At 44.4% G+C, this 13,826-nt stretch overlaps 1 protein-coding gene across 6 annotated transcripts in view; it reads right to left on the reverse strand.

Annotated features, from left to right (window-relative positions):
- Positions 1 to 13,826, reverse strand: part of mis18bp1 (MIS18 binding protein 1) — a 106,439-nt gene that overhangs the window by 82,040 nt on the left and 10,573 nt on the right. For 5 of the 6 annotated variants that reach the window (XM_068038877.1, XM_068038871.1, XM_068038872.1 and 2 more), the window contains one exon: positions 10,930 to 11,644. In XM_068038877.1, coding sequence (XP_067894978.1) covers positions 10,930 to 11,509 — 580 coding nt within the window. In that variant the 5' untranslated portion in view covers positions 11,510 to 11,644. Of the gene's footprint in view, positions 1 to 10,929; positions 11,645 to 13,086; positions 13,135 to 13,826 lie in introns of all 6 variants that reach the window. The other variant, XM_068038873.1, reaches the window with a different exon arrangement.

The raw sequence follows: 13,826 nt of genomic DNA on the forward strand, positions 1-13,826 counted from the left end.
TTATGTTAACTCTGTGCCCTCTCGGTCTCGATCCTTTCACAAGTGGAAAGTTTTTCCCCATCTACACTGTCCAGACCCCTCATGATTTTGAATATCTTTATCAAGTCTTCTCTTTTCTAAGGAAAACAATCCCAACTTCTCCAGTCTATCTTCATAACTGAAGTTCAGAGAAGGTTCACTCAACTGATTCCTGGGATGATGGGGTTATCTTATGAGGAAAGGTTGAGCAGGTTGGGCCTATACCCATTGTAGTTCAGAAGAATGAGAAGTGATCTTATTGAAGCATAAGATCCTGAGGGGACTTGACAAGGTGGATGCTGAGAGGATGTTTCCCCTTGTGGGGGAGTCTAGAATTAGGGGACACAGTTTAAAAATAAGAGCTCTCCCATTTAAGACTGAGATGAGGAGAATTTCTTCCTCTCAGAGGGTCATTTGTCTGTGGAATTCCCTTCCCCAGAGAGCAGTGGAGGGCGGGTCGTTGAATATATTCAAGGTTGAGTTAGATAGATTATGATCGACAAGGGAGTCACGGGTTATGGGGGACAGACAGGAAAGTGGAGTTGAGGTGACAATCAGATCAGCCATGATCTTATCAAATGGCAGAATGCGTTCGAGGAGCCGAATGACCTATTCCTGCTCCTAATTCTTGTGTTCTGGTTACGATTAGATAAATAAGAACTGAATCAGGAAAATACAGTTCAACCCAACTGGACAACAGTAGGGAGACACTGGAGGAAGAAGGCACCATCAGCCGTGTCAAAGGTCGAGAAGGATGAGGAGGGGCATTTCACCTTTGTTACATTTGTGACGTCAGTAAGTGTTGTTTCAGTACTGTGGCAGAGGCGGAAACCAGATTGGAGGGATTCAAACATTGAGTTCCGGGAAAGATGGGCACAGATTTGGGAAGCGATTCAAGGGCTTTGGAAAGGAAGAGAGGTGGGAGATCGAGTGCTAACTTGCAAGGACGGTGGGGTCATGGGTTGCTTTTTTTGAAGAGAGTGGACAATGGGAGATTTACAGGAGAGAGACAAAACTTTTGTTAATATCAGCTAGCATGAAGACTAGGAAGGAAAGTTGGGTAGTCACCAACTTAGTGAGGGGTCGAGGGAGCAGGAGGTGGGTCTCATGATAAGCTTGAAGAGGGCAGGATGGGAGATAGGAATGAAACTAGAGAAAGTTGCAGGTTCAGGGCTAGGGCAGGGAAGAAACTGTAGAGGATATGTGACCCAATGGGCTAGTGGGTGGGAGGGATGCAGCAGAGGCAACTAATTGGATGGCTTCAATCTTACTGAAAGTCAGCGAGCTGCTTGCACTTTGTTTGGAGGGGAGGGTGCAGCAAGTTGGGGATAGGAGTTTAAGATGGTTTGCAGTAGAGAAAAGACCCCATGCTGGCTCTCCATAGAGCAATCCATACAATCCTATTCTATCCCTGTAGCTCTGCAAGTTTATTTCCCTCAAGTGCCCATCCAGTGTCCTTTTGAAAAAAGCGAGATCCTTGTCATTACCACCTGCTGTGTAAAAAAAATTCTTCCTCAAATCCCCCATGTATATCTTATCCAAAGTTTTAAATCTGTGTCCCCCTAGTCTTTTTACCCTCAGCTAATGGGAATAGCCTTTCTTTGTCTACCTTATCAAATCTGTTATAATCTTGTACACCTCCATCAGATCACCCCTCAACCTCCTTTGCTACAAGGTGAACCCCAGCTTCTCCAACTTAAACTTGCAGCTATATTCCCTCATACCTGAAACCATTCTAGTAATCTCCTCTGCATCCTGTCAAGGACACTCACATCCTTCCCAAAGTGTGGTGACCAGAACTCGACGCAAGCCTATCCAGGGATTTATAAAGGTTCAGCATAACTTCCCTGCTTTTGTACTCAATACCTCTATTTATGAAGCCCAAGGTCCCAAATGCTTTGCTAAGTACTCACCTCACACTTCTCTATTAAATTCCATCTGCCACGTCTGCCATTCTGCTAGCCTATCAATGTCCCATTGTAGTCGGCTGGTATCATCCTCATTCTTCGCCAACTTTGGGATCATCAGCACACCAGGCGACTTATCCACTCTAAGCAGAGCCAGCCTTTCCGGTACATCCTGCCTATCCATTTTCACCCCATCCATTACCTCTACTATCTCTGCTTCTACCAATATTTTGTCAGCATTCTCTTCCTTAGTTAACACCAATACAAAGTACTTATTAAGTATTCAAGTCTTGCCCTCTGCCTCTAAACATATACCACATGACCATATGAATTAGGAGCAGAAGTAGGCCATTCAGCTTGTCGAGCCTGCCCTGCCATTTAATAAGATCATGGCTGATCTGTTTCTGTCTCAAATTCCATCTTTGTCCCTAATAGGCCCCACCTCACCTCTTACTACCTGCTTACTGGTAGAGGATTTTTGGGTTACCTTTTACGTTAACTGCCATTTTATTCTCATATTCCCTCTTTGCCTGTCTTATTTTCCTCTTCACTTCCACTCTCAACTTATTCTATTTGGCCTGGTTCTTACTTGAAGAATTCATCTGACATGCATCATACACCCTCTTTTTTAGTCTCATTTTCTCCATCTCCCTCGTCATCCAAGGAGCCCTGACTTTGGTTACCTGGCCTTTCCCTCTTGTTGGAATGTACCTAAAACATCTCTTTTAAAAATCACCCATTGTTTCGTTGCCGTTTTTCCCTGTCAAACTTTGGTTCCATGTTCCCCTGGCTGGATCCCTTCTCATCCCACAGAGGTTAGCCCTCTTTCAATTTAGAAGTTCTACCTTAGATTGCTCCTTGCTCTTCTCAACTACTAATTTAAACCTACTAATCTTAAAACAGCGCGGAGTCGCCGAGTGAGCGGGAGCCGCTGCCGGGACCATGTGGCCGCTCTTCCTCCTCCTGGGCTCCCCAAACACAGCCATGTGGCCTTCCTGTCCAGTTGGCCAAGCTTGGCAACCACTGGCAGGATCTTCATCACCAGTTCTTTCCCGGATTGCCAGCCTTTCACCCTCTCTCTGCGGTGAATTCCTCTCCCTGCGGTGAATTCCTCTCCCAGCCTTACGCGTCCACCGCCCTGGACGCTGCCATCTCAGCTTTTAATACTGGGAACTATAAATAAATTAAGAAAAACTATGTAATTATAACTGAGAGAGAGAGCAAGTGGAACAGTTCACCGGGAATCAGTGAGAGAGGAGCAGGGCTAGCTGCTGCTGCCACTGCCACCGGTCTGCCGGCAGGAGGAAGAGCGGCCACATGGTCCTGGCAGCGGCTCCCGCTCACTCGACGACTCCGTGCTGTTACCACACAAATTTTCCCCACAACTCCGGCTCGGCTCCCGGATCACGATCCCAGTAGCAGTACATCATTGTAAAAGGGACAATGGTGGGAGCTGAAGAAATGTTTTATTACCTGCAAGCCCTCACCACCACCCCCCCGCTCCCAGCTCAACCCCTCGCACCACCTTCCCAGCTCCCCCCTTGCACCATCTTCCCCTCGCACCCCTCTCCCCTACAGCCCCCTTCCCAGCTCCCCCTCGCACCCCCTTCCCACCGCACCCCATCCCCCACTGCACCCCACACCCCCTTCCCCCTCACCGGCATCCACCTACCCGTGTAGGGGCCCTAACAACCCCACTGCCTTGTGGGTGTCTCGGGAGAGACCAAGGCTAAGGGAGTAAACCCTAACAGAAAATCCGGAGCGGAACCCCGAAGGCGGTCATGTGTCACCTTTGGCATGTTTCCGGCAGTTCCTGCAGCCATACCGGTGCCAAACGTCGTGCTCTGCACTCCTTTGGACCCCACCAGGAAGGCAGAGAGGGGGGTTTTGACGCTTGGGCAACTCACAACCTCCATACATCCGCCCAGGCATGCGCCATGGAAAGGTCACTCAATAGTCGCCTCACAGCGACGAAATCGACACAGAAGGCAGCAGTTACGGGTTATAAGTCCAGCTCAATTGGTGTAGAGATTGGGTGCCACGGGCTGCCTTTGTCGGTGGGAGAGGTCATCGCATCTCACTGGACAGCTACTGCCCGCCTCAACCGGGCAGCCCCCGGTCAGTAAGATCCTGTCCCGCCATAGTCCACCTGCTTCAATGGGTGCTTGGAGCTCAGGGTCATTGCCCGACAAGTGGACTATAACACCGCACCAAACAGCACGACCAAAAAAGGAAAGAAGGTACCAGCCCTTCATCTTGCAAGCTGGAACGTCAGAACTGTGTGTCCTGGCCTGTTGGAAGACCTTACATAAATCAACGATTCTCGGAAGACCGCCATCATTAACAACGAACTCAGTAGACTCAATGTGGACATTGCAGCGCTTCAGGATACGCCTCCCTGCGAGCAGATCTCTGAGAGCAAGACTACACCTTCTTCTAGCAGGTAGGGATCCTGAGGAACCAAGACAGCATGGAGTGGGCTTCGCCATCAGAAACTCCTTGCTAGGCATGATAGAGCCTCCCTCAAATGGCTCAGAACGCATACTGTCCATCCGACTGTTCACCGCCTCTGGTCTAGAACACCTACTCAGCATTGATGCTCCAACACTCTGCTCCCCACCTGAAGCTAAAGACCAGTTCTACGAGGAACTCCATAATATCATTAGTAGCATCCTCAACACCTGTTCCTGCTGGGGGACTTTAATGCCAGGGTTGGGGCCGACCATGACTCATAGCCCTCCGGCCTTGGGCGCTATGACATTGGTAGGATGAATGAGAATGGGCAGAGACTGCTTGAGTTGTGTACCTATCATAACCTCTGCATCACCAACTCATTCTTTCACACTAAGCCCTGTCACCAGGTTTCTTGGAGGCACCCAAGATCACGTCGTCGGCACCAGCTGGACCTCATAGTCACAAGGCGAGCCTCTTTAAACAGCGTTCAAATCACACGCAGCTTCCACAATTCGGACTGCGACACCGACCACTCCCTAGTGTGCAGCAAGGTTAGCCTCAAACCAAAGAAGCTGCATCACTCCAAGCAGAAGGGCCGCCCACGCATCAACACTAGCAGAATTTCTCATCCACAGCTGTTATGTAAGTTTCGAAATTCACTTGAAAAAGCCCTTCAGAACACTCCCACAGGGGATGCAGAGACCAAGTGGGCCCACATCAGAGACACCATCTATGAGTCAGCAATGACCACCTATGGCAAACGTGTGAAGCGGAATGCAGACTGGTTTCAATCTCACATTGAAGAGCTGGAACCTGTCATAGCCGCTAAGCAAATTGCACTGCTGAACTACAAGAAAGCCCCCAGCGAGTTAACATCCGTAGCACTTAAAGCAGCCAGAAGCGCTGCACAAAGAACAGCCAGGCGCTGCGCAAATGACTACTGGCAACACCTATGCAGTCATATTCAGCTGGCCTCTGACACTGGAAATATCAGAGGAATGTATGATGGCATTGATAGCGCTTTTGGGCCAACCATCAAGAAGATTTCCCCCCCTCAAATCTACATCAGGGGACACGATCACTGACCAACGCAAGCAAATGGACTGCTGGGTGGAACACTACCTAGAACTGTACTCCAGGGAAAATGTTGTCACTGAGACTGCCCTCAATGCAGCCCAGTCTCTGCCAGTCATGGATGAGCTGGACGTACAGCCAACAAAATCGGAACTCAGAGATGCCATTGATTCTCTAGCCAGCGGAAAAGCCTCTGGGAAGGACGGCATTACCCCTGAAATAATCAAGAGTGCCAAGCCTGCTATACTTTCAGCACTGTACGAATTGCTTTGCCTGTGCTGGGACGAGGGAGCAGTACCACAGGACATGCGCGATGCCAATATCATCACCCTCTGTAAGAACAAGGGTGACCGTGGTGACTGCAACAGCTACCGTGGAATCTCCCTGCTCGGCATAGTGGGGAAAGTTTTCGCTCGAGTCGCTTTAAACAGGCTCCAGAAGCTGGCTGAGCGTGTCTACCCTGAGGCACAGTGTGGCTTTTGAGCAGAGAGATCCACCATTGACATGCTGTTCTCCCTTCGACAGATACAGGAGAAATGCCAACAACAACAGATGCCCCTCTACGTTGCTTTCATTGATCTCACCAAAGCCTTTGACCTCGTCAGCAGACGTGGTCTCTTCAGACTACTAGAAAAGATAGGATGCCCACCAAAGCTACTAAGTATGATCACCTCATTCCATGACAATATGAAAGGCACAATTCAGCAGAGCGGTGCCTCATCAGACCCCTTTCCTATCCAGAGTGGCGTGAAAGAGGGCTGTGTTCTCGCACCTACACTGTTTGGGATCTTCTTCTCCCTTCTGCTCTCACATGCATTCAAGTCTTCTGAAGAAGGAATTTTCCTCCACACAAGATCAGGTGGCAGGTTGTTCAACCTTGCCCGTCTAAGAGCGAAGACCAATGTACGGAAAGTCCTCATCAGGGAACTCCTCTTTGCTGACGATGCTGCATTAACATCTCACACTGAAGAGTGTCTGCAGAGACTCATTGACAGGATTGCGGATGCCTGCACCGAATTTGGCCTAACCATCAGCCTCAAGAAAATGAACATCATGGGACAGGACGTCAGAAATGCCCTATCCATAAATATCGGCGACCACACTCTGGAAGTGGTTCAAGAGTTCACCTACCTAGGCTCAACTATCACCAGTAACCTGACTCTCGATGCAGAATTCAACAAGCGCATGGGAAAGGCTTCATCTGCTATGTCCAGACTGGCCAAGAGAGTGTGGGAAAATGGCGCACTGACACAGAACACTAAATTCCAAGCGTATCAAGCCTGTGTCCTCAGTACCTTGCTCTACGGCAGCGACGCCTGGACAACGTATGCCAGCCAAGAGTGACGTCTCAATTCATTCCATCTTCGCTGCCTCCAGAGAATCCTTGGCATCAGCTGGCAGAACCGTATCTCCAACACAGAAGTCCTCGAGGCGGCCAACATCCCCAGCATATAGACCCTACTAAGCCAGCGGCGCCTGAGATGGCTTGGCCATGTGAGCCGCAATGAAGGTGGCAGGATCCCCAAGGACACATTGTACAGCGAGCTCGTCACTGGTATCAGACCTACCTGCCGTCCTTGTCTCCACTTTAAAGACGTCTGCAAACGCGACATGAAGTCCTGTGACATTGATCACAAGTCGTGGGAGTCAGTTGCCAGCGATCGCCAGAGCTGGCGGGCAACCATAAAGGCGGGGCTAAAGCGTGGCGAGTCGAAGAGACTTAGCAGTTGGCAGGTAAAAAGACAGAAGCGCATGGAGAGAGCCAACTGTGTAACAGCCCTGACAACCAATTTTATTTTCAGCACCTGTGGAAGAGTCGGTCACTCTAGAATTGGCCTTTATAGCCAGTCCAGGCGCTGCTTCACAAATCACTGACCACATCCAGGCGCTTACCCATTGTCTCTCGAGACAAGGAGGCCAAAGAAGAATCATCATCATAAAACTACTAATCTTACCCAAGTATTCTCCCATAGACATTGGTCCACCTAACCTTCATTCACCAGCAGCAGATCCAGCAATACCTCCTTCCTAGTTGGACCTAGAACATACTGGTCAAGAAAGTCCTCCTAAACACATTTCAGAAATTTCTCCCCTCCTTTCCCTTTAGTCTAATTATCCCAATCAATATTTGGATAATTGAAGTCCCCCAATATCACCACTCCATCATTTTTGCACACCTGTGATTTCCCTGCAGATCTGCTCCTCTCTCACAATTTGGAGGACTATAGAATACCCCTAGTTGTGTGATCATCCCCTTTTTGCTTCTCAGCTCTAACCAAATGGATTCTGTCCTTGCCCTCTCAAGGACATCCTCTCTTTCCAACATTACAACGTCTTCTCTAATCAGTACTGCTACCCCACCTCCCTTTTATCTCTTCTATATCATTTCTGAACACTTATATCTGTGAGTATTAAGACTTTAGCTCCAGAACTAACCATGCTTCCAGTACAGTTAAAATATTGGCATCTACCTGACAAAGTGGAAAATTGTTCAAGTATATGCTGTCCCCAAAAATCTGGATAAATTCAATACAGCCAATTACCACACAAACAAACAGTCTACTCTCAACCATCAACCAAGTGATGGGAGATGTCCGGTCAATGCTATCAAGCAGCATTTACTCACTAAGAACCTCTTCGCCGATGTTCAGGTTGGGTTCTAGCGGGACAACTTGGCTCCAGACCTCATTACAGTCTTGAAGCAAACATGGACAGAAGAGGTGAATTGCTGAGGTGACAGTGACTGCCCATGATATCAAGACAGCATTTGACCAAGTGTGGTATCACGGTGCCCTGGCAAAATTGAAGTCAATGGGGACTGGGGGAAAACTCTTCACTGGCTGGAGTCATATCTAGCACAAAGGACTGTGGTTGCTGGAGGCCAATCTTCTCAGTACAGGACATCACTGTAGGAGTTCCATAGGGCAGTGGCCTAGGCCGAACCATTTCAGCTGCTTCATCAATGACCGTCCCTCCATCATAAGGTCAGAAGTGGGGATGTTTGCTGATTGTTACACTGCGTTCAGTTTCATTTGCAACTCCTCAAATAATGAAGCAGTCCGCGCCTACATGCAGCGAGACCTGGACAGTATTCAGGCTTGGGTTGATAAATGACAATTAACGCATGCACAACTCAAGTGCCAGGCAATGACCTTCTCCAAAAAGGGAGACTCTAACCATCTGCCCTTGACATTCAACAGCATTATGATTGCTGAATCCCCCACCATCAACATCTGGGGATCACCACTGAACAGAAACTTAAATGGATCAGCTACATAAATACTGTGGATAAAAGAGGTCAGCTGGGTGTTCTGCGGCAAGTGACTCATCTCCGGCTTCCCCAAAGCCTTTTCACCATGTACCAGGCACAAGTCAAGAGTGTGACGGAATACCCTCCAATTGTCTAGACGAGTGCAGCTCCAACAACACTCAAGAAGTTCGACACCATCCAGGACAAAGCAACCAGCTTGACTGACACCCATCCACCACCTTAAACTTTTAAAAAAAACATTTGTTCATGGGATGTGGGCACCGCTGACTAAGCCTATCCCTAAAATTCACTCCTACACCACCGACACACCATGGCTGCAATGTGTACCATCTACAAGATACATTGCAGCAACTCACCAATGCTTTTTCATCAGCATCTCCCAAATTCATGACCTCTACCACCTAGAAGGACAAGGGCAGCAGGTGCACGGGAACACCACTACCTGCAAGTTCTCCTCCAAGTCACACACCATCCTGATTTGGAAATTTATTGCTGTTCCTTCATTGTTGCTGGGTGAAAATCCTGGAACTCACTAGTTAACAGCATTGTAGGACTACCTTCACCTCACGAACTGCAATGGTGCAAAGAAGAGGCTCACCAATACCTTCTCAAAGGCAATTCATGATGAGCAATTAATGCTGGCCTTTCATGTCAGATGAACAAATAAAAAGAAAGCTGTCCAGGCCCTAAGCTCTAGGCAGTCCTCCTTAAAGCCTAGCTCTTTGACCAAGCTTTTAGTCACCCCTCCTATCATCTCTATCTTCAGGTGTCAATGTTTGTCTGATGAGGTACAGGAGATTAGAAACAAGCTAAGGTGGCTTTTATTTTGAAAACATAAGACAAAACAAACTGCTGATTAGTGTTGCATTAATACCAGATAAAAGAAACAATTTAAGTAAACTCAAGGATTCTTTGAATGATAAACCACTCAAAACAGCCAACACCATATCAGCTGGGTTCAGTGGTAGCACTCTCGATTCGGAATCAGGAGGTCGTGATTTCAAGGCCTACTCCAGTACTTGCGCATGCCTAATCAATGGCATACTAAGGGAAAAGATAACTACCAAATCAGATTAACTAATTATTTCATTACAATTTGTGAGACATTGCATGCGTAAATTGGCTGCTGTGTTTGCTTATATAGTGATGACTAAACATCAAAAGTACATTGGTTACAAAATGCTTTGGAATATCCTTCGGACATTAAAGACACAATATCTTAACTTAGTTTCAGAAGTGAAACATCTGCAAATCCAACTTCTTCAGTATATCTTGAACTTATGAAAGGATGGATCATTGCTAGTATGCTTAAAGCAGTGGCTATTCTGGATGCATAGTACTTGTTAGGAAGTCATGCCAGTGGGGGTGGGAGGGAGCATCCTCCAAAGATTGGTGTTTGGAATACTATTCTAATTTTTGTTAACTTAGAGCAGAAGCTCCAAGCAAATTAGTCAAGTATTGCAGACAACATCAACTTTGAAAAAGGAGACATGGGTAAGAGGAGGAGGAGGGGAGTTAAATCTTCACTGGCAGTGAAAGGACTCAAAAAGGAGTTAGATATATGTAAGTCATTTACCAGAGTCTAATGAAATGTAATAGTTATTTAAATATTAAGATAAATACGTAATCTATGAATGATGTCAAAACAGCTAAGAAAGCTGAATAAAGTTTGTTGATATTACTACACTTATTACTTAACAAGACTAGCCATTGTGCATCAATAGTCAAGAAAGCAAATATAAAGCTAACTTTCGACTCATTTGGAATTTCAAAATCTTGTAGCATTTTTCAAATTTGAAATGAAGTGTGCAGTTTGGGAAATCAGGCTGTCTCAATTTTTCTCAGTATTGATCGCATCTGATTCTACTGACTGAACATCCTGAAACCCAGATCAGGGATTCTTTTAAAATGGTTTAAACTGGACAGAAATAATACAGTTTTAAATGTTCTCTTGTACCTTACATTAAATTTCAAAGTAGTAACAAAGTAAATAGCAATTAAATATAGGCAATTAGATTTTTGTTATTAAAATAATATACAGGATAAGATCTGAATGTCTCATAAATGTGTGTGCACCAGTATATGTTGCTGAATACCAGCAGCTGGCTTCAGTGACAAAATAATTAAAATGTAATTGGTTAATCAGAATATTAACTATGCAGAGTCCTGGATCATAGTCAAAATTTAATCACTATTAGTTCATACCTGAAAAGGTGTTTTCTAAGACATCTCCATTCACAGATGCAACAGAGTATTGGTCAGCCCCATTCAAACCAGAAGTTGTTTTTTGAGGCATCTGAAGATGGCGTTTTTCCGGTATCTGAAGATGGTCACAGTGAAGTTTGCCTTTCATTCTTTGGAACATTTTGGCAGGACTCTCAGAGACTACTTGTTTGATCAATTTAGACCCAATGGGATTTAAATGAAATTTGACATAGGTCTGGTTTACACATGTGGAGGTTGAATCAGAATCTATTATGTCACTGAATTCAGGAGGGATTACATTAAATGTCCCCTCCTTTTCCAGCATTGTGGACTGAAGTCGATGATTTATTTGAGGATTTTGCTCAGTTTTTAATGAGGATAAAGTGAACGTGGCTGGAGGCACGGAGTTGACATCCTCTCGTTGACTATTTGCTGAACCACGCTGAAGTTTATGTAACTCTTTTAATGGGGTACCGTTTGGAATCTGATGAAGAGGTACTGCTTTCCAGGCTGTTTTCTGTTCTCTGTCCATTTCACTGTTTTTGAGAGCTTTCTTCTTGCATGGAGTAACAGACACCATACTGAAAATGATTATTTTCCTTTTCACTTCCACTGTTCTTCACATCAGGAATTTATACCTTACACATGCATCTGTAAATGATCAAAACACTAACCCTATGTCTCAAAAACTTGATATCCATGTTGGGTGGAAAATCTGTGCAGTAAGGAAAACAAAACTTTTAGTTACCTAGCAAAACTATCTTATGCTCCCTCAAAAGTTTTTCCCCACTGAAATCTATTAATACTTAAATCACATCATTTACACAATTACATAGTATTAGTTATTAAGATATAGGCAGTGTTCCATTTTCAATAGGTAAGCAAGGATAAGTAGATTGATCAGTTGGTCAAGAACAGGTGGATTGCTTTAATAGCTTATTCCCAACTTACTACAATATAGACGCATATTACGAATTCTATTTTCCACTCAATTAATATAATAAAGTTCAAAAGAGAGCCAATAAGCCCATCAAGCTGATCCCATCCACAGTAGAACATAATTAATCAACTTTTTCTTAATCTACCCCACCAGCTGACACTTTAAGGAAGAGTAAGTTATTTCCCCTCTCTGAAAATAAAATCAGTAATGCTGTTACTATTGCTATAACCCTTAATTCTGTCCAGCAGGAACTGATCAATTTTCTTTTAAAATCAATTGATATGAATTAATTATTTTTTCTGGGAATCTATCCTGTGGGAGAAAATAAGGTTTTCAGATCCTTAACTGAGCTTGAGGCTTGTAAATTTTGTAGTTGTGTCCTCTAATCCTATGGTAACTGAACAAATTAAACTAGCTTCCTTATTTTTAAATTATCTGTATTACAAATTTCAGGTGTGCATTAGATATTATCTTAGGTTTAATGTCACTGGTCACTTCTGTAAGCTGACCCTTTGTCCCTTATGCTTTGGAATTTGCTGCACTACCTTAAACCTAGTAATGCGATTACATTATGCTAAAATGTGGGAGTATAACAATAAGACTCCCATGCTTTACTGATCTTCATGACCTTTTGCTCTTTTATAGCCTTTATGGTCAGGAAGTTCAGTAGTTTGACTACTCAGTCCTATTAAATCTGCTATCAGCCACTGAACATAGGAATCATACTAAACAATCCCATACTGTGTAACTAACATTGGCTCTCTCACTAGCTCATATGAATGCCTGTTGGAAGTCTGAAATGATAACAAATTATCAATGGTCCCAGATAATTATGGGAAAAAGTTTCATTAGCTGGTGCATTAACACTCAGGTGAGATAATAAACATACCAATTTTTGTGGCAACAGTTTTCTACTATCAAGATGACAGTAGAACTGCTGGACCATTGAGGATTAATTTAAATATTCAGAACCCAAGTTTCCATCATAAACACATAGCTTAAACCAAAAATTGCTGCTTGGTTAAATTGCTTGTAATTCCTGTCATGGCACTTTAGTTTATTTGCCAACATTGGCCTGGAATTCCCTGTAAGCCACAAGTCACGCCAAAATCTACACTGATCTTCCAGTTGATGAGCCATGCCAAAATTTCCCGATAATTCCATTAACATATGACGAAACATTAAAAACTGGCATTAAAGAATTGTTTTTTCAGAACCTGGAGAAAGCGTCAAACTTGTTCCATATTCTCTTGAAGTTCCTCTTTCTGCATGAAAATTGAAGCCAAATCACCATTGATTGAAATTAAACATAGTATGTTTAATAAAATACAAATATGGAAGCTTTCAAATCTGAATGCAAATAATAGGCGCTTTCAAAGATTCAAAAAAAGGAGAAATTTTTAAAAATGCTAAAAAGATGAAAATTGCTATTAAACACTGCTCCTATTGCACCAAAAATTTTAGGTGCAAATTTACAGACCATTCAGGACTGGTGCAAATTCAGAATATTTGCATGAGGGGCATTTTGCATTAGTCAGTGAGCTGGGGGGGGGGGGTGGGTGGAGGGTTGCTGCGGGGAGAGAAGGACTAGCCAAAGCTGTGTAATAAGCAACAGAGGGTTTCACGTTTGCACAGGATGTTGAGATGAAGAATGTGATTGGCTGACAACTATCAGTTACTGGAGTGCCTCACCAGGGGATCCCCAACTGAATCTGAAGGTAGTATTTAGTCATGCAGAACATTGTGTCCAGGAAAATGTTCTACAAAATAATTCTAAAAGTAAAATCATGTACACTAGGAGCTATTCTTTTCTATTAGACAACAATATAGAAATGATCAGAACATTCGTAACCATCAATAATCACAATGTAGCTTAAGATTGATCTTGAAATTAATTTTAATTTCTGCAGCTTTAAAATCTAGCAATACATTGAATTTAAATAGTCAGGTTTGAAAA

The sequence above is a fragment of the Heterodontus francisci genome, chromosome 9 (genome assembly GCF_036365525.1).
Source record: "Heterodontus francisci isolate sHetFra1 chromosome 9, sHetFra1.hap1, whole genome shotgun sequence".
Lineage (NCBI taxonomy): Eukaryota > Metazoa > Chordata > Chondrichthyes > Heterodontiformes > Heterodontidae > Heterodontus > Heterodontus francisci.